Raw genomic sequence first — 22,336 nt, forward strand, 5'->3', positions numbered from 1 at the left:
AGAGAGCAATGTGTATTACAAGGAAAATAAATCAGAGCAAGAGTAATGGAATAGAGATTGCTTAGGGGAACACGGTATCTAATTAAGTAGGTCTGAAGTCTCAGGTCTCCTTTAATCTGAGATGCAAAGATTCAGGGGGGAAGGATTCTCATCAGAAGGAATAGCAAATGCAAAAGAATGCAATATAAATAATCCTGGCCGGCATACATGGGACTTGAATCAGGGGGAGAATGGTAGGAGACAAAGTCAGATGCAGGTAGTGACTTCTACCTATTTACCAAAGATGTTTTCTCTTCTTCCTGGGGTGTGACTAGTCTGCATCTCTTGGCTTCTCCAAAGTTAGGTGAGATCTTGCAACTGAATGGGACCAATAAAATAACAGCCAAAATGTAGGTGCTATATCAGGGTCAAGGCTTTTAATCTGTGGGTATTTTCCCTATCCACACTTTCTCCCATCTGCCAGCAAAACACAGATAATAGCTAGGCTCCAGGGAATGACAGAACAACAAGAGAGAACTACCTATTGACTATAATACTCCCTTGGTCTGTTATATGGGCGTGAAATAAACTTCTGTGTTTGAGCCAGTCTGCACTTTTGGGTCTATTTCTTACCACAGCCTGACAAATACAAGGCCTGACTCCACAGGCCTTGTATTCCTGTGAGCTTTTATAAGGAATTTAAATTTTATGCAAATAGCAGTGGGAAGACACTGGAAGCAAGGAAGTTATATGGGCTGATTTTTTTTATTTATAAAGATCATTCTGGCTGCCATGTAGAGAATGGAGTGTATGGGAGCAAGACTGGATGAAAGGAGAGACTACAAGAGACCACTGCAATTATCCAGGCGAAAGAGAATGGTGGCTTAGACTAGGTGGTAGCCACGGATATGGTAAGTAGTGTCAGATTCAGGATACATATTCAAAGTAGAGCCATGAGCACCTGATGATAAGACCGCATGTGGGGTATGAGAGAAATAATAATCAAGAATAACTGGAGTTTTTAGCCCAATCAGGTTCATGGTGGTGTTGTTAAGGAAGACTGAAAACAGTTGGAAAGGAACAGAAGAGACCTAACAGACAGCATGGGGAATCAATGGTTCTCCTTTAGCTGTTCTGTTTCAAATGCCTATAAAATCTCCAAATGAGAATGTCAAGTAGACAGTTGGGTATATGAGTTTGTAGCCCAGAAGAAGACAGGGACTGAAGATACATATTTTAGGTTATCATCATAAAGATAGTATTTAAAGCCATAGGCCTGGATTAGGTCTCTCTACTCTCCTACAAGACAAAATGTACATTGTTAGCCTATCATTAGATGTTCCTCTATCACCTGGCTTTAACCTGCTTTGCACATCCTTCCTCTTATACACTTCTTCCTGAGGTTCTACTTGCCACTAATGCCCTCCCCTCTCCACTATCCAAACACAGTAAGTCCTCAATGTATGGGTTCTTGGAAACTGTGACTTCAAATGAAACAATGTCTAACGAAAGCAATTTTACCATGAGCTAACTGATACAAACAAGAGTTAAGTTCCTACGGCATATTTCTGGTCACAAAAATACCACCAAGCTTCTAAATAAAGACTCAAAGCACTTCTAAATTAAACAGTGAAATAAATGTGAGCTATACATACATTTTAGAAAGATTAATAAAGACAAGAAAGAGAATCATTTACCCAATTTTTGGTGAATCAGTGAGTGACAGTGGTCATAGTGGTGGTGGGTTAAATCCAGGAATAAACGTTTACAAAGTGAAAATTTTGAGGAGCACCTCCCACACAACGCAGTTCAAAAGCAAATAACATAGTGGGATTGCCGAGCGCTTTCATACTATGTCATTTATCATCAAACATTTGTATGATTATCATATACTTTACAAATTTTTACTTGATAAATCATTTTCCAATCCACTTATTCCCGTTCAGAGTCTCAGGTGGCCGGAGCTTATCCCAGTGGCTTGGTATAGGCAGGAACCAATCCCACACAGTACATCATTTCATTACACGGCACACTCACACACACTGTCATTCAGACTGAGGCCATTTCAACACACCAAAGAACCTAACATGCACATCTTTGGGATGTGAGAGGAAACTAGAGTGCCTGGAGAAAACCATGAAGATATAGGAGAACATGTAAACCCTATAGATCGTGGCCCCCGCCAGGAGTCCTTTTTTTCTTATCAACATTATAATGAAACAACATTATTCATGGACCTACTGTACTATCCATTCTTTAGGGCTCATAGCAGAACCTCTTCTGTCAAAATTTTCCTAACACTACTGCAATCTGAAGTAATTGCTCCATTTTCTGGATTTGCATAGTAATTATTTTCTACATACCTAATTTAGAAAAGACAGAAATCACATTTTACCATATGTCCTCTCTTTTTTTTAATTTTTATTTTAAGTTTAGGGGTACATGTGCAGGTTTGTCACACAGGTAAACTTGTGTCATGGGGGTTTGCTGTACAGACTATTTCATCACCCAGGTATTAATACCCTCTCTTCTACTAGCGTTTTAAATCTTAATTTTAAAATATTTGTTCCTTGATTCTCCAATTAGACGTTTCCTTAACAAGACAATTCACCTCTTACTCTTTTTTATATTTCCTATGGACCCTAGAATAATGCCATGCATATGGTGGGCATTCAATGAATATTTATTTGATTTGAAATCTTTTAACAGGCAATGAGGTAGTTAAGACTTTTAGAAATAGTTTCACCAAAACAAAAGAAAGCAAAACTCTTAGAGAGACTTCAATCATTTGGGAAAGCCACTGATTTAAAAATAGGTCCTTCTCCAACAAGGCTGACAAGTAAGGCATTAACTGTACTTAAAATGTAACAATTTACTTCATGGCGAACTTACCTATATCAATATCAGTAAACCCTTCTGCACTTATTGCATCCATTGTGCTTTTGTCTATTGTATCTAGACAAAGACTAGCAAGCTGAGGTTCATCAAATAATCGAGCCTAAACATATAAAGAGATAGTTATTTAACTTTCATAGTTATTTTACCTTCAGGCTGTACATATTTGAAGTTAATATTGTCAACAGTTATAATTGCTAATTATGTAAAAATATCTACTTAAAATACACATGATAATGTCTACATATCCTTAAAACTTTTCATTCTACAATCAGAAATGAAAAGCTAAAAATACAAATGCCCTGCTGAAATAAGAACAAATTCACATTACCAATCCTGTTATTTTTATTTTTGTGTGCTTATATGTGTGTGTGTGTGTGTGTGTACAGCCTATTTTCTTATACATTACTTATTCTGATCCTTAATGAACCCTTTATGTTAGATAAGGCTTACATTATTATCCCATTTTCAGAGGTTTGGAGAGGTACAGTGACTTGCTTAAGATCATCTAGTTAAGTATGTTGCAAAACAAGTACTTAAATCTTATAGTCTTTTCACTAAACTATAATATCAATTGTCAAGCACAACAGTACAAATATCAGATTTTCTCTTCCATTGCCTGTTTTGATTTTGAGGACAGAACAGGGTACAAGAATTTTAGAGCATGAGAGCTCTGGGAACCTAAGCAAAATTAGGTCTGACAACACAAGAACAAATACATAAAACTCACATGACGGAATATTATACAAAAACGAGAATGAACAATCTACAACTACACAAACCAATATAAATGAACCACACAAACCTAATGATGAGCAAAAAAGCCAGAATATATAATGAGCAAGAATATGTACTGTATAATTCCAGAAGAACTAATTTTGGCTTTAAGATGTTAGAAGTCAAGCTTACAGTATGTGCTTTATCAATACGTATGTTATAACCCTCCCCTACAAAAAAAAAAAAAAAACAGTTTATAAGCAGGGGGAATCCAAGTCAAACTCAAGCAAGCTTTTTAAAAAGCCGAAACACTGAAAAAGGAGGTATGATGATAGGCATGCCAATGACCAATCTTTCATTCTGGCTTGGGGTCAGTTCTCTTTACATTTTAGAGGATGGGCAAACGCTAAATGCCCAAAGGTATTTATGTTGGCTTGGGCAGAAACCTTCTGAGAATTCTGCCAATTAATTAACCATATCATAAATGACACCAATTATTTGGCATGACTGATGACTCTTCATTTAATTTTAAAGTAAAACTCATTTTAAAGTATTCAGTAATTCAGATACTACTGAACAACTGATAAATATCTAAACAATTATCATGTGCTTTATGAGGGAGAGAAGAAAACATTAAACACACTGGCTTTAATTTTTTTAATTTAAATATATTTTAAAAATTATATATATATTTAAAAACATTTACATATAACATAAAATATGTATAAAATACTTGAATGTTTGAAAATGCACTTCCTAGATTATACACTGAGCCTGTTTACAATAATTTGCTTTGTCAAATTTTAAATACATTTTAGCACTAAATAAAAAACGTGTATTAATAAATATTAAATCTATCTCATGCAATTTTCCCTCAAAATATTTTTCATTTGGAATTTCCTTATTTTTTTTTAACTGTACCTTTTTTATTTAGACACACAAATACTTTGGAATTTCAAATTTATACAAAAGTTGTAAAGATACTGCAATGAAAACCCATATACCCTTTATACAGATTTATCTAAGTATAATTTAACACTGCCTCATTTATTACTTTTCCATATATATATATATATATATATATATATATATATATACACACACATATACACACACACACACACACACATATCTATCTGGGAGGAGAGACTAAACTATTTGAGAGTAAGTTGCACACATCATGGCCTTTTACTCTCTTTTTTGGCGACAAGGTCTCACTGTCACCTAGGCTGGAGTGCAGTGGCACAATCTCGGCTTACTGCAACCTCCACCTCCCAGGTTCAAGGGATTCGCCTGCCTCAGCCTCCTGAATAGCTGGGACCACAGGCGCCTACCACCACACCCACCTAATCTTTGAATTTTTAATAGAGACAGGGTTTTGCCGTGTTGGCCAGGCTGGTCTCCAACTCCTGACCTCAATCAATCCACCTGCCCAAAGCGCTGGGATTACAAGCATGGGCACCGTGCTTGTCTTGTGTATTTTTTAATAGAGACAAGGTTTCGCCATGTTGCACAGGCTCATCTCCAACTTCTGGACTTGAGCAATCTGCCCACCTCGGCCTCCCAAAGTGCTGGGATTTTTGGCGTGAGCCACCAGGCTTGGAGGGCTTTTACTCTTAAATTTCCTAAGATTAAGGATATTCTCTTACATAATCATAGTAATTAATTTTGATAAATTTAACATCAATACAGTATCTTTACCTAATCCACTGGCTGTATTTCAGTTTTGTCACTTGCCCCAACAACGTTTTTTAAGAGTCTCATGCTCTACCGACTGAGCTAGCCGGGCAGTTATAACAACGTTTTTTAATAACATTTTTCCTTCTATTACAGCATCTAGTCTAGGATCATAGTTATATATTTTCAAAGTATGAAGCAGTACATTTTTATAAGTGAAATTCTAATATCAACAGATTTTTTTTTTTTTTTTTTTGAGACAGAGTCTTGCTCTGTTGCCCAGGCTGGAGTGCAGTGGCGTGATCTCTGCTCACTGCAAGCTCCGCCTCCCGGGTTCACGCCATTCTCCTGCCTCAGCCTCCCAAGTAGCTGGGACTACAGGCGCCCGCCACCACGCCCGGCTAATTTTTTTTTGTATTTTTAGTAAAGACGGGGTTTCACTGTGTTAGCCAGGATGGTCTTGATCTCCTGACCCCGTGATCTGCCCACCTCAGCCTCCCAAAGTGCTGGGACTGCAGGTGTGAGCCACTGCGCCCAGCCTCAAAAGATATTTTAATTGGCCAACTCAACTATATTTTTAGTTGGTGTTCATATTAAAATTGATCTTTCACTCTAGGAAAAACAATTTTTTATAAAAATTATCTTATTCAGGGTAGCAAATGTCTGTCACTCCTTACACAGGCTATATCAAATTTCCTATGGAATCTATTGCTGCTATTTAGGGTGAAATAAATGTTCTCAAAACTGACTTTGACTTTGGCGTTATCTTTGATAACACTTCGTAGAAAGTGTTTTTCCCTCTATAAATCATGCTGGTACAGTATACTGGCACTTTGCTTTAGAGAGAAGCTGGCAAAGGCCCTCTTAAGTAAATGAACATGCTCAGTTCAAATGACTCACTTGGCAGGAACAAGAAGTTTCACATGACAATTTATGGGCTAATTCACATGACCCCACCAGTGAAAAATGTAATATTGGAATCTCAGACCAACAAGATACTGAAAAGTTCTTTTTTTCTCATAGTGACACCTGTTAACCCTTGCTACTCAAAATCTGCTCCAGAAACACTGGTGTCATCTGAATGCCTGTTAGAAATGTACTCTGAGGCCCTATTCTGGTGCTACTGAACCAGAATCTGCATTTTAATTGCCAAAGTTTAGTTTATTGGTTTCTGAATTTATATCTCATCTTTAAAATAAAAATAGTTGTGATCGTCTCTACATGCATTAAAACTCCTGGACAATAAAGAATCTTATGAATATCAACTTATTTATTAGATTTTAATGACAAATTCAAAAGAGGAAAAAATACAGAGATATCACTTATTAGTTATATGACTTTGGTCAAGTTACTTCACCTCTCTGTGCCTCAATTTCCTTACTTAAAAATGGTGATAATAAGAAAACCTTTACTTTGAAAACCTACACCTCATAAAGTTACTGTGAGGATTAAATGAATTAATGTACACAAAGTGCTGAGAAAGGTGCCTGGCATACAATCATCTCCCAGTACATTCTGCTATTATTATCAGTATTACTAAACCTTCACAACTATTGATTTCAGGTGAGACCTTAGTTTTACCACTGCTGTCTAGTGTAATAAGATGTTAACTTCTGTAAGCTTCCATTTTTCATCTTTAAAAAGGGGATAAGGAGATACTAGGTGAGGCACGGTGGCTCACGCCTGTAATCCCACCACTTTGGGAGGCCAAGGCGGGTGGATCACTTGAGGTCAGGAGTTCGAGACCAGCTTGGCCAACATGGTGAAACCCTGTCTCTACCAAAATAAAAAAATTAGCCAGGCGTGGTGGTGCGCACCTGTAATCCCAGCTACTCAGGTGGCTGAGGCAGGAGAATCGCTTGAACCCGAGAGGTGGAGGCTGCAGTGAGCCGAACTGCACCACTGCACTCCAGGCTGGGCAACAGAGTGAGACTCTGCCTCAAAAAAAAAAGAAAAAAGAAAAAAAGGGATAATAACATTAAACTACATCACAGCATCATAGTGAGGAGTAAGTGCCATAATATATGTAAAGGGGATAGCTTGGTATCTGGCATATGTGGAGTTCTATAATTATGTCCAAGAAGAGGTGACATCAGAATGTTCTTTCTTCTGTAACTACAAATACTTCATGACAGAAGATGTTTTTAAAAGGTACCAAATAGTTTCTTTCCTTTTTTTTTTTTTTTTTTTTTGAGACAGAGTTTCGTTCTGTTGCCAGGCTGGAGTGCAGTGGTGCGATCTAGGCTCACTGCAAACTCTGCCTCCCGGGTTTGAGTGATTCTCCTGCCTCAGCCTCCCAAGTAGCTGGGACTACAGGCACGTGCCATCACGCCCAGCTAATTTTTGTATTTTCAGTAGAGACGGGGTTTCACCATGTTGGCCAGGAAGGTCTCGATCTCTTGACCTCATGATCTGCCCGCCTCGGCCTCCCAAAGTGCTGGGATTACAGGCATGAGCCACCGCGCCCGGCTGGTACCAAACATTTTCTAAATGATAGAATGAACACTGAACTGGAAAACAAGAGCTCTACCTAGCCTATGAAGGTTTGGAAAGGCAGTTAATTACCCCAGGTTTTAATTTTCCCGTTTGTAGAATGAGAGGGTTGAGCTAGGGGCCATCAATAATTATTTCCAGTACTAATGTCAAATGGGATATTTTATCACCTTAGAATTTTAAAAACAATTTTTACATAGGATTACAACATTGTCTAAAAAGAAAAAAACTGTTGATTTACAAAGTATAAAGCTCAGATTACACACATATAACAAATGCTAAATACTATATGTTAAGGACTGGCTAAAGGTTCCACAGTTGTGTTAGGTTTGTAAAATTTCATTAGACTATACACTTAGAGTACGTGTACTTTTCTTTTTCTTTTTTTGAGATAGTGTTTCCCTCTGTCACCCAACCTGGACTGCAATGGCGCAACCTCGGCTCACTGCAACCTCCACCTCCCAAGCTAAAACGATTCTCTTGCCTCAGCCTCCCAAGTAGCTGGGGTTACAGGCATGCGCCACCATGCTCAGCTAATTTTTGTATTTTTAGTAGAGACTGGGTTTTGCCTTGTTAGCCAGACTGGTCTCTAACTATCGGCCTCAAGTGATCCGCCCACCTCGGCCTCCCAAAGTGCTGGGATTATAGACTTGAGCCACCATGCCCAGCCACAATCTATGTAGTTTTCTATATGGATCCTATACTCAATGAAAACTTAAAAATGTCAGAAAAAGAATATTTCACATAAACCTAAAACTTTAACTCCTCCAGAAGTAGATCAGCAAGTTTCCAGATTACAGGTCCAAAGATCGTTAATCTTAGAACTTTTCAGGACTTATATTTCATCTTTATTCGAGATCCAGCAAAATTTGAGAACGAAGACATTCGTAACATTTCATGCTCTCATACTCTCAATCATAAGTAGAAACAGTACTGGATCTCAATCTCAACTCCAATCCTAAATAGCTGTCTAACCTTGAGTGGCAACACCCCACTTACATATATAAGGCTTTAGCTTCTTCACCTGTATGATTCAGCACCGTATTAACTCTAATATGCTTTTTTTTGAGATGGAATCTCGCTCTGTCTCCCAGGGTGTCTGCCCCGCCACCCCAATTCAAGCGATTCTTCTGCCTCAGCCTCTTGAGTAGCTGGGATTACGAGCCCGCGCCACCACAGCTGGCTAATTTTTGTATTTTTAGTAGAGATGGGGTCATGCTGGCCAGGCTGGTCTTGAACTCCTGACCTCAAGTGATCTACCCGCTTCAGCATTCCAGAGTCTTGGAATTACAGGTGTGAACCACCGTGCATGGCCTCTAACACACTTTTCAATTCTAAAATCTTACAGATCTGACATATTTTCCTGATGTGTATTATAAAAATAATTATATATACTTTAAAATTATAATCTAGAATTCTCTAGGAAATATTAAATGCCCATATATAGTTTACTCATCTTTAAAACTACAATGATACATACCTTAGCTACATTTACTTACCTGAGTAAGTAACATAAAGGCATTATCTGCCCTAAGATGTTTGGTGAGAAATTCTACACAGTGTGCTTCCAAGGCTGGGACTGCATATTTCTTGGCAGTATAAAGAGTGGTCATAACTGTTTCTGGACCAATTTGAACTTCATCTGAATACAGAAATCTGGAAAGCAATTGGCACATTTGCAGAGATGATCAGTAATGTTTTAGATAAGCAATCCATCAGAGTTAAATTTCTGAGGAGTATTTACTTATATTTTATTTTATATTTTCATCTATCTATCCATCCATCCATCCATCCACCCACCCACCCACCCACCCATCCATCCATCCATCCATCCATCCATCCATCCATCGACAGGGTCTTGATGGATTCCAGGCTGGAGTGCATGGCTCACTGCAGCTTCAACCTCTCTGGCTCAAGCCATCCTCCCACCTCAGCTCCCTAAGTAGCTGGCACTACAAGTTTGCACTACCACACCTGGCTAATTTTTTATTTTTTGTAGAGACGGTTTCACCATATTGCCCAGACTGGTCTTGAACTCCTAGGCTCAAGCCATCCTCCCACCTCAGCCTCCCAAAGTGCTGGGAAAATATTTTAAAACATAATGAGCAAACTGAAAAATAATCTGAAACCTGTGTCACGACACAGAGGCATAAGAATGATATAATGGACTTTGGGGACTCACGGGGGGAAGGGTGGGAGGGGAGTGAGGGATAAAAGACTACATACTGGGTACAGTGTACACTGCTAAGGTGACAAGTGCACCAAAATTTCAGAAATCACCACCAAAGCACTTATCCATGTAATCAAAAACCACCTGTTCCTAAAAAACTATTGAAATAAAAATAAATCTGCATCAGCCTTTGCAATCTACAGGGCATTTGCACATACATCATCTCATTTTATTCTTACTTAATCCTGAGGATTATTAATATTATTACTTAATCATGAGACAAATCTGTGTCTCCAAGCCATCCTTAGAGTTCTTTCTAGCACCCCACTGCTCCTTAGGACAACAGTGGTTCACTTATCTTTCCCTCATTTCATTTAAGTAAATCTGCAGGTGACTAAAGTCACATCTCTAAATGTTAAAATATTCATTGATTTCTTGATAATACTGCCTTCTTATTCTGGGCATCTTTTAACCTTTCATTGTTATCCCAGAATTAGCATAATGATCACAGATTAGAGTACTGGGGCTTGGGAGGAATAAAGCAACTTAATAATATATTAAATGACTCCATCTTGCTACGTACTTTGTAGTATTTAGGTCCAATTTTTCTCTAAAAATATTATCTAGCAGCCCAGTGTTGCCTTCCTCCTAGTTCACTGCTTCTAACTGGTAGGTCGAGAGATAAATCAGCCCTATAGAACTGAGAAAAATGGGAGAGGGTGAGCATCAGGATAAATAGCTAATGCATGCTGGGCTTAATGCCCAGGTGACAGGTTGATAGGTGCAGCAAACCACATTGCCACATGTTTACCTATGTAACAAACCTGCACATCCTGCACATGTACCCCGGAACTTAATATTAAAAAAAAAACAGGCCGAGCACGGTGGCTCACGCCTGTAATCTCAACACTTTGGAAGGCTGAGACGGATCACCTGAGGTCAGGAGTTCAAGACCAGCCTGGTCAACAAGGCGAAACCCAGTCTACTAAAAATACAAAAATTAGCCGGGCGTGGTAGTGTATGCCTGTAATCCCAGCTACTCGGGAGGCTGAGGCAGGAGAATCGTTTGAACCTGGGAGGTACAGGTTGCTGTGAGTCAAGATCGTGCCACTGCATGGCGGCATGGGCAACAGAGCTAGACTCTGTCTCAAAAATAAATAATAAAATTAAAAAAAAAAAAAGAAACGAGAAAAAGCTAAGATTCTCAGTGAAGACCTGGGTGGTTCTTGTTAAACTATACTTGAACTTGTGCATATCATCTTTAGGCCCCTTTTTGTGGCTCCTCGGAGACCCTTGTGCTTACTGCCCAGTTCTCAGCTATACTTAAGATAGCTGAGGCTACTGGAGAAGTACGGCATTAAGAACCATTATTTCGGCCAGGCGCGGTGGCTCACACCTGTAATCCCAGAACTTCAGGAGGCCAAGGTGGGCGGATCACGAGGTCAGGAGGTCGAGATCATCCTAGCCAACATGTGAAACGCCATCTCCACTAAAAATACAAAAATTAGCCAGGTGTGGTGGCGTGCACCTGTAATCCCAGCTGCTCAGGAGACTAAGGCAGGAGAATCGCTTGAACCTGGGAGGCAGAGATTGTAGTAAACCGAGATTGTGCTGCTGCACTCCGGCCTGGCAACAGAGCGAGAATCCTTCTAAAAAAAAAAAAAAAAAAATGAGTGAGACAGAGTTTCACTCTTGTTGCCCAGGCTGGAGTGTAAGGGCGCAATCTCGGCTCACTGCAACTTCCACCTCCCAGGTTCAAGCGATTCTCCTACCTTAGCCTCCTGAGCAGCTGGGATTACAGGTGCGTGCCACCACACCTGGCTAATTTTTTGTATTTTTAGTAGAGATGGGACTTCATTATGTTGGACAGGCTTGTCTCGAACTCCTGACCTCAGGTGATCCACCCACCTTGGCCTCCCAAAGTGGTAGGGTTATAGGTGTGAGCCACCGTGCCTGGCTTTTTTTTTTTTTTTTTTTTTTTTGAGACAGAGTCTTGTTCTGTCGCCCAGCCTACAGTCCACTGGTGTGATCTCTGCTCACTGCAACCTCTACCTCCTGGGTAAAAGAGATTCTCCTGCCTCAGCCTCCTGAGTAGCTGGGATTACAGGAGTGTGCCACCGTACCCGGCTAATTTCTGTATTTTTAGTAGAGAGGGGGTTTCACCATGTTGGCTAGGCTGGTCTTGAACTCCTGACCTCAGGACCACCTTGGCCTCCCAAAGTGCTGGGATGATAGCCGTGAGCCACCACGCCCGGCAAGAACCATTATTTCATTTTGGTGATATTTAAAGACGTAAGAACACTTTAGAAAAAAAATTTTTTTTAAGATTATTTGCAGGCCCGGGGTGGTGGCTCACGCCTGTAATCCCAGAATTTTGGGAGGCCGAGGCAGGCGGATCACGAGGTCAGGAGATCAAGACTATCCTGGCTAACACGGTGAAACCCTATCTCTACTAAAAAAATACAAAAAATTAGCCGGGCGTGGTGGCGGGCGCCTGTAGTCCCAGCTACTTGGGAAGCTGAGGCAGGAGAATGGCGTGAACCCGGGAGGCAGAGCTTGCAGTGAGCCGAGATAGTGCCACTGCACTCCAGCCTGGGCGACAGAGCGAGACTCCGTCTCAAAAAAAAAAAAAAAAAAAAAAAAAAAAAAAAAAAAGATTATTTGCCTGGAAGACTCGGACTCAAGTAGCTTTAGATATGAGCTCCCAGAACACTTACTATATTTGTATTTCCAGGACCCAAGTTGTAAAATACAGGTTTTAGAAAACCCATTATCTTCTTTCAGAATACTCTTTATTACACTGAGGTGAGTGATGAAAGTTAAGTTCTATTTCATGTTCCTAACCCTCCACCTTTCAATTTCCTCATTTTATTCCTATGGCCATAATCACAATGCACAATGAAAACGCTAGCCTGTTATATCCCCCTCACTCCCCACCCTAACCAAATCCTGGCCCTCCTCTGATCAGTTATCTTTACAACTATCTCAAGTGGAGGTATACTCCCCTATATCTCATTTTCAAAGGAAAAGGTGCTGTTTTTCAGAATCACATTGTTCTTACATACTTTTTTCCCCTGAACACTCCCTTTAGAGACTCCTCAGTCAACTGTATCACCCTCATAATGATCACTTCACATTACGTTGCAAACTCTGTGATGAATACAGGGAATTAAAAACTAAGTAAGGCACAGTCCCTCATGGCCAAAGGGAGGGGAATGAATAAAACCAGAGAGAAAGCTACCATTTGTTGGGTATCTGCCGTATGACAAATGCCAATTCATTTAATCCTCTCACATAGAAGGAAGGTGCTATTCCCTGCATTTTAATAAGAAAACCAAGGCTGAGGAAACAGGAGAGCTGTTTACCATAACACACCATTTCTGGGCTTCTGACTGTTTTCAGTGCCATACAGTAAGGCCAAGAGGAAATAGACTGCTTGGGTTTGAGCTTGTTTTGTCACTTGCTAGCCATGTGACTTATTATCAATGCCTGCATCTCAAAAAAGACGAGAATAACAGCACCTACTTCATAATGTTGTTGTGAGGATTAACATAAATTAAAACACAAATCATTTTGAATAATGCCTGACAAAAAAATTGCCTCAGTAAATATTAGCTATTTATCTGTATGTTGTCTCATATTTTTTATCATTATTTCCCTCTGCATTTTGGAAGATTTCCTTGCCATTATCTTCTGGTGCCTTCCTACTTTTCTCCCCAGCAATCACGTTTAAATTTCTAAGAATCCTTGCTTCTTTCTTGATCATTCCTTTTTTCTCCACAGCACCGTGTCCTGGTTTGATGAACGCAAAAACTTTCTGAAGTCTCCAAGATGACATTAAACAAAGTTTTAAAAGTTCTCCACTGTTTCCTTGAGGATCCGCTGTTGTGTTTCTCTTGGTCTTTGTCATTCACGTTCTGCTTTTCCTTATATGTCAGATGATTAAACACCGTCTCCAACTTCACTATTCTAAGCAGCTGGTCTGTTTTCAAGATAATACTATCTCCAAAACAGAAAGGTTGGCTGGGAGCTCTGTGTATGTGGGAGGCTTGCTGACTGGCACCTGGCATTAGAGTGTGAAGCCAGCCCTAGGGCAGGGACCCCTCAAAGCCATTGGAAGATAGCTTAACCCTGGGGTCCCAAAGCCATACCCAGCAGTCCCAGTTCTTCTCAGGCAGTTTGTTCAATTTATCTCAAAAAGCCTGTCCATTGTCATGAACAGCTGGTTAAGGGGATGGTCTACACACAGGCTTTAAATTAATTTCCATGTTTTAGCACTACCTTCTCATTTCCACCCTCCTTACTTCCAACTCCTAGCCAAGAACTTTGTTGGGGTTCTGTCAGGAAAGGCACTCCAGCTCCGCTGCGGCTTTGAAAGCTCTGGGTTCTGGGCTCCAGATTCATCTACTCTAGTTCATCCATCAACCAGCTTCCAACTTCTCTGTCCCTCTCTACTCTGTTGGCCCTTCCAACCTCTCTTTTTCTCTTCATTGTAATGGACTTACCATTTTTAAAAAATTTCTTAATAGTCATTTTAATTGAGAGAGAGAGAATGCTAACAGCATGCTCAATTCCTTTCTTAAACTAGAAAACTATGAAATTTTTGTTTTAGGCCAGGCGTAGTGGCTCATGCCTGTAATCCCAGCTATCTGGGAGGTTGAGGCAGGAGACTCACTTGAATCTGGGAGGCGGAGGTTGCAGGGAGCCGAGATCGCACCACTGCACTCTAGCCTGGCCAACAAAGTGAGAATTAAAAAAAATTTTTTTTAATTAAAAAAAAAAAGAAATTTTTGTTTGAAGGACAAGGTAGCAGTCTAGAAGTCTTTACATGCCTGCCTTTATTTATTTTTGTCAGGTAAAAATTACTAGAGTTGTAAAACTGAGCAGCAATGTGAGGCCTTTATCACCATTTGCCCTTGAGTAGATCACACTTAAGAGGACAAGTGTCACAAACCTATACATGGTTCTATGAGAATCTATAAATGCGGGCTTTGACTCAGGAAGATGTGGAAAAGGTTTGTAGAGGAATTTCTGCTTGAGATTACATCTAAAAGATTAAAAGGACGGTGGGAAGTACACTCCAGGAACAAGAGAGAATCATGTTTGTAGATTATTTTGTGTGAGATCTCCCATTCAAATTGCTTTTGTCAAATTATACTTCGGCAATATACTTTTGCTTTCTATCAAGGAACATTTTTTAAAACAAGTATGTATCTGAAGACACAGATTGAAGATACTTCATTACAGCAATGTCTTCTGTATGAGGGGATCTCATCAGGATTTTTTTTAAAACTCATTTAATTATCAGATTCGTGCATCTCCTAAGCAGTTGCTTTGTTTTTAATCTATAAATAATTACGTCCACCCAGGTTTCTCTTTTTGAATTAGCTGCTCAGATAATTAAAACAAAGTTGGCCGGGCGTGGTGGCTCACGCTTGTAATCCCAGCACTTTGGGTGGCGAAGGCAGGTGGATCACCTGAGGTCAGGAGTTCAAGATCAGCCTGCCCAACCTGGTGAAACCCCGTCTCTACTAAAAATACAAAAATTAGCCAGCATGGTGGCGGGCACCTGTAATCCCAGCTACTCAGCAGGCTGAGGCAGGAGAATCACTTGAACCTGGGCGGCAGTGGTTGCAGTGAGCTGAGATCGCGCCATTGTACTCCAGCCAGGGTGACAGAGCAAGACTCCGTCTCAAAAACAACAACAACAACAAAAACAAAGTTTATAGCTTACTTATAACATACATTTCGTTTGTTTTTGAGACAGGGTCTCATTGTCACACCGGGTGGAGAGTGGTGGCATGATCCTAGCTCACTGTATCCTCGAATTCCTGGGCTCAAGTGAATCTCCTGCTTCAGCCTCCAGAGTAACTAACACTACAGGCACATGCCACTATGCTCAGCTAATTTTTTTTTATGCTTTATGTTTTTGTAGACACAGGTCTTGCTATATTTCCCAGGCTAGTTTCAAACTCCTGGCCTCAAGCAATCCTCCCGCCTCGGCCTCCCCAAGTGCTGGGATTATAGGCCTGAGCCACTGTACCCAGCTTGACAGCATACATTTTTCTATTAGCTTCACTCTTGGCTCTAGTTTATTTCTTACCCTTGTGTTTCTTATAAGACATTTTAAGTTCTTTTGGGTGCACTGCAAATTAAAAATAAATACTGGACAATAAACAATAAGAAAAGGATCTCTGTGTATCTTATATTTTTAATTTATTTTCTTAAACAGTACCAGGCACATTGTGGGCATGTTTTTAAGTCTCAATAAATACATGTTAATTGACTAGACGATTCAGCATAGGTTTCTATGTAACATCAAAAGGGAAAATATTTTCATTTCTAATAAAAAAAAGTTACTTAAAAATCCAAGAATCCTCTTGGTTCATATGTATACATTTCCTTTACATTCTATTTAATTATTAGAGTTTTTATAATATTTTAAAAAAACTAAGCCAAGGTTTTTAAAATATAAAGATTAAACATGACATTACCATAATTCTTTGTATTTTAAAGTGACCATTTAAGCTCTCATATACAACCTCTAAGGATGAGAGCACAGAAAAATTATTACATGTCCTCAAATTAGTCCTATTTTCCCTCCAAATTAATAGTTTTTTTTTTTTTTTTTTTAAACTTAGGTTATATTTAATCTAACTAAAAATTTAAAGCCAGGCACGGTAGCTCACACCTGTAATCCCAGCACTTTGGGAGGCCGAGGCAGGCAGATCACCTTGGGTCAGGAGTTTGAGACCAGCCTGGCCAATATGGTAAAACCCCATCTCTACTAAAAATACAAAAATTAGCCAGGCGTGGTGGCACACACCTATAATCCTAACTATTCGGGAGGCTAAGTCAGGAGAATCGCTTGAATCCAGCAGGCGAAGGTTGGGTGAGCCAAGATCGCGCCACTGTACTCCAGCCTGGGCGACAGAGAGAGACTCTATCTCAAAAAATAAAATAAAATAAAATAAATTTTAAAAGCCTAAGGTGAAAACTTGATTTTATATAAGAATGATCACAAGATATGTATAAGAAACTTTGTATCACTACTTATCTGTTCATTTTACTCAAAAACATTTATTAAGGGACTATATAGCAGGCACTATAATACTCCTAGAGATAAAAATATGGGTAAGATAGCTTTGCCCATAAAAAGCTTACACAGTCAAGTCATGCATTACTTAATGATGGGGACACATTCTAAGAAAGGCATTGTTCGACAATTTCATCATCATGCAAACATCACAGGGTACTCACATAAACCTCAATGGTATAGCCTACTACGCACCTAAGCTATGTGGTATAGACTACTGCTTCTGGGCTACAAACCAGTACAGGATGTTACTGTACTGAATACTGTAGGCAACTTTAAAACAATGGTGAGTATTGTGTATCTAAACATAGAAAATGCATAGTAAAAATACCGTATTATAATCTTATGGGTCCACCATCTTATGTGCAGTCCACTGTTGACCAAAATGCCATTATGCGGCACACGACTATAGTCTGGTACTGAAATGATTAAAAAGTAATGTCCTAATAATGGAAGTATATATTAGGCACTCATATCTAATAACTAATCTTTAATGATGGCCCCACGAAATCATGCTTTCTCGTGTTCATGCCCTTACATAGATTTGTCCCATGATGAATCTGTGGTGCCCCTGTGTGGGCCCCTTGAACCAACAGATTGTGGCAGAGTGACATTGCACCAGTCTGAGACCTACACCTTAAGGATGCCTGGCAGCTCCTGCTTTTGTGTTCCTGGGAGTCACGAGCCATGAAGTCAAGCTACCCTGCTGTGGAGACCAGCTGAAGAGGACCTGAGACTTAAGGCTCAGCCATCCCAGACTCGGCGTTAAACCTCCAGATGAGTCCAACCCCACCTGCTATCTGACTACAGCTATATAGATGACAAACCACCTAGGTGATTCCAGTCAACCCACACAACTGTAACAGATAATAAAACAGTTGTTTAAGTCACTAGGTATTCCAGTGATTTGTTCTACAGCAACAGCTAACTAAAACATGCTGTGAGAGATTAGATGAGCCAGTGTGCAATTTTGCCTGTGGGTGGAATTTTTATAGAGGAGGTAAAGCCTGAAGATTATCTGAAGAGTAGTAATTAAGTGTGGAGCCCTGGCAGAACGACTGAGAACGACTGAGAAGTACAAAGGTAAGGAGGCCTTAGAAGCAGGCACTAAAGAAAAAGGCCATCAGTAATTAGGGTTGAAACACTGAGTGGACGGAGAGGAGAGGAAGAGAGAGAGATCAAATCACAAAGGTTTCATGTACCTGCTAAAGTGTTTAAACTTCATCCTGTAGGTAAAAAGAAGTCATTAAAAGATTCAGGGGAATTATATGACAATATACCAATATTGGAGAGATCACTGTTAACAGGGTGAACGGAGAGAGTTAAGTCTAAACGCGGTAGTTTGGTTGAAGCAATGCAGAAAAAAATGGAGAGGCAGGTAAAATTTTCAGGAATGGTATAAAATGGACAAGAAATGTGTAGAACGGAGTGAAACGAAAGTACAATTTGGAGCTATGCCCATTAAGTCATTTCCTAGCTGACCTACAGAATCATAAGCAAGAATACATAACTGCTTTTTGGGGTTGCTTTATTTATAGCATTAATATGGCAAAAGCTATTGCAGGGGGATAAGAAGTAAGCCTGTCTCAAAGGATTTTCCTGAAATTTAAGTGAGATCACAAAGGGGCTTAGGAACAATCTATGGCACACAGTAAGTACTCGTTAAATGTCAGATATTTTTATTAATAACATGTCCATCTGCATGGGTATAAAACATTACTTCGCGATGGTCCAGTTGGGAATGAGGGTCTGGAGCTAAGTAGAGCTTTGGAGACACATGTGGGGGAGTGAGTGCCTAAAGCTCTAGAAAGGATGACAGCTGAGGACAGAATACTGAAGAACACTTACCTCATGCCCCTTCCAGCCATCACGTCATTCTCTGTTCCCCTTTGCAATAAAACTCCTGAGAGGATTGTTTATACTACCTGTCTCCAGCTCTTCACTTCCCATTTTCTCCCTAACCTACTCTAATCAGCTGAAATCACTCTCGGCAGGGTTATCAATAGCTTCCACCTTGTCAAGACTAAAAATCAACTCAAAGTCTTCATTTTACCTGACTCTCAATAGCATTTAACATAACTGACCACTTTCCACTTTCCATAGTCGACATTTCCCACTTCTTTCTCGAAATGTTTTGACTTGACTTTCAGAATACAATGTTGCTTCTTTCTCTTCTAATTCCACTGACAGCTGCTTCTCAGTTTCATTTTATGCTTTTTCTCTGCTACATCTCTACATATTCGAAGACTCCAGAGCTCATCCTTGTACCTCTCTTTACAATCTACATTCCTTCCCTAGGTAATCTCACTTGATCTCTCGATTTAAATACCATTCACTCTTAACTTTCAAATTTATGTTCAGCAAGCTGTTCCCTAACCTCCAAATTCATATTTCTGCCTACTCTATGACCCTACTTGGATGTCTTGGAAGCTCTCTTGGTTGTACCTTCAAAAATATATCCAGAATTTGACCATGTCTCATCATGTCCTTTGCTACCTCCCTGGTACATGGTACAACTCACCATCCCCTCCTGCCTGGACTACTGCAAAAGCCTCTTCATCTAGCACCTTGCAGCTTATTTTACTCCAACCACTGCCAGGAAGAGTTTTTTTTTTTTTTTAATGTAAATCAGATCACAGCCTCCTGCCAACACCTCTGCCTTCCCAATCCCATTCAAAACTCTCCAAAGGCTTTCCATCAAATACCAGCTGAAAAAGTCTTCGCTCAGTCTCTAAAGCCCTGCACCATCCTGCCTGGCCTTTTTGACCTCATTTTCTACCACTTCCCTCTACTGTACTCAAGGCACACTGGTTCACTCTTGTGTTCCTCCAATAGGAGATCCTTAGTGCCTAAAACAATGCTTTCCCTTGCTGAGAATGTTCCTTCTCTCATAACTTGATTATTTTTCTTCAAAACATTCATCAGTACTTGACATTGTATCTTTAGTTTTCCTTTACTAGATTATGTGCTTCATGAGGACAAGGACTTTTTCTTGTTTATTGCTGTATCCCAAACACCTACAACAGCCATTTGCTGTTTCACAAGCTCCCCAAAAGGGAGGCATATAGTATTTGTCAAACAACTGAAGAACATCAGTTAAAGGTCAGGCAGTTCAAAGTGCAGTTTCTTTAAGGGCTTCAAACTTAAGTTCATGAGCCTGTAAGTAATGTTAACTAATTCAAGATGTTTACAAGTATGCCCAAACTAACCTGCTCTTCCAACTTAGCAAGTACTATCAGGCATCTTTTTGTCACGTATTAGCTAACTACAACATCTATGTTACACAGCCAGCCAACACTAAATTTAGAAATCAGTCCAGATATCAGTTTCAAAATAGAACAATGACCAGAACCTGAAGAATAAATACAATGCCAGGAAAATAAAACACCCTGAAAATGTAAAACTGAAAAAAAAGTTTAAAAATGTAAAAAATGTTTTAAAATGTAAAAAAAAAAAAAAAATTGCACTGTCCTACATTTCAAACACTCTAAAATTAACTTATTTTCTATTGATGGGAAAGCACTAATTAGCAGCTTCAGTGAAAATATTAAAATATGCATTTTCCTCTACATTCTTATCCTAGTAATCTCAATATTTTTTCAAAGTAAAAAATTGCCTCAAAATAGTTTTAGATTTGTGGTTCTCAAATTTAGTTTGTATAAGTATCACTTAGGGAGAGTGTTAAAAATGCTACCAAGGTCTCGCCTCCAAATATTACGGTATATAATGAGGACGGTGTCTACACATTTTGTAAGCACCCCCGATTATAATGCAGACGGCCCACAGATCATTTTGAAAACTACTTCTAGTCTAGAAACCCCAAATGAACTATACCCAATCCTCCTGGTGAACTTTAAACTAAAATGACCTGGATTTTAGCTTTTGAGGTTTTCTCCCCCGCCCCCTTTATAAATGAAATTGAACTAAATTACAGAAAGTATCAGAAACAGAGAGAAAAGAAGAAAAAAAGGTACTTTCATCTTACTACTCCAGATGACTTTGCTTAGCATTTTGGTATGTTTCCTTTATCCTCGTCTCTAGGTATATGTTTGTTCCATTTCTTTTCACGTTGTAATCATGGTGCAGTTTCAAGTGCTATCCATCATATTTAGTGACTGCATTATATTTCATCAAGTGAACCTATCACTGTTTAACCATTCCCTACAGCTCACTACTTCCTCACTACTATAAAGCTGTAAATATTCTGGTACACAATTTGCTGTACTTGAATGCTTCTTACGTGTGGAAAGAAAATCTACAGCACCAAACTGTTTTCCAAAAGGGTTTTTACCACCATCTTTGTCAGAAAATGCTGTTCAGATACTACCTTTAAATTTTTTGGTGGGATTAATGGAAGGAAAAAATACCAAGGTCTTTTAATTTGCACTTCCTAATTACCAGCCAGGTAAGACATTCGTTAATTAGTTGTATTTTTTCTTTCTCTAAGTTATCTATCCTGTCCTTTATCCATTTGTTAATGGAATCTTAGTATTTGTTTCTAGTTGTGTGAACTCTACATTCATTTTCTTGTTGATCTTTCCGATTCAACTGTGAGCCTTTGTATCTAATTCTGTCCCACTGACCTGCCTGTTTTTGCTTCAGTACTACCCAAGACTCTCCCACTTTGATAACAACACGTTCTACTCAGGCAGCTATTTAAAACCATCTTAGTATGAAGACATGGTCTTCAGTGTGAGTTAGCTGTTTGTTACCTTGGGCAAGATACTTGACTCTTCTGGGACTCAGTCCCATTTGCGAAACTGGGGTAAACAATTCTTACGCCTCCCTAACAGGATGGCTGTGATTAAAAGCTAATAATGCCAGACAATCACATCTTTCCATTAGATGTCAATCTACTATCCTCAAATAACCAACAAGCAAATTCTAACATCAAGGGAGGGATTCGTTTATAAGCAAATGTGACCTTGTGTGTAGAAACACAAAGCAGGTAAAGCCTCACTTATCTGTTTTGGTATTTACTTTCCTGGGTCTTGACAACTAATACGTTAATGAAAAACAAAAACAAAAAAGTGGCCAGGCGCGGTGGCTCACGCCTGTAATCCCAGCACTTTGGGAGGCCAAGGTGGGGGGATCGCTGACCCTAGGAGTCCGAGACCAGCCTGGGCAACATAGTGAAACCCTATCTCTACCAAAAATAAAATAAAAAAAAATTAGCCTGGCGTGGTGGCGCGTGCCTGTAGTCCCAACTACTCGGGAGGCTGAGGTCAGAGGATCACCTGAGCCCGGAGAGGTCGAGGCTGCAGTGAGCCATGATCGCGCTACAGCACTCCAGCCTGGGAGACAGAGCA

The 22,336-nt window shown here is 39.6% G+C and overlaps 1 protein-coding gene across 2 annotated transcripts in view; it reads right to left on the minus strand.

Annotated features, from left to right (window-relative positions):
- BTBD1 (BTB domain containing 1) overlaps nt 1-22,336 on the minus strand; it is a 55,170-nt gene that overhangs the window by 31,901 nt on the left and 933 nt on the right. For both annotated transcript variants that reach the window (XM_055277411.2, XM_063638614.1), the window contains exons 2-3: nt 9,261-9,417; nt 2,872-2,977 (exon numbers count right to left, since the gene is read on the minus strand). In XM_055277411.2, the coding sequence (XP_055133386.2) occupies nt 2,872-2,977; nt 9,261-9,417 (263 nt within the window). The remainder of the gene's footprint in view (nt 1-2,871; nt 2,978-9,260; nt 9,418-22,336) is intronic.

This window comes from Symphalangus syndactylus, chromosome 5 (assembly GCF_028878055.3).
Source record: "Symphalangus syndactylus isolate Jambi chromosome 5, NHGRI_mSymSyn1-v2.1_pri, whole genome shotgun sequence".
Taxonomy (NCBI): domain Eukaryota; kingdom Metazoa; phylum Chordata; class Mammalia; order Primates; family Hylobatidae; genus Symphalangus; species Symphalangus syndactylus.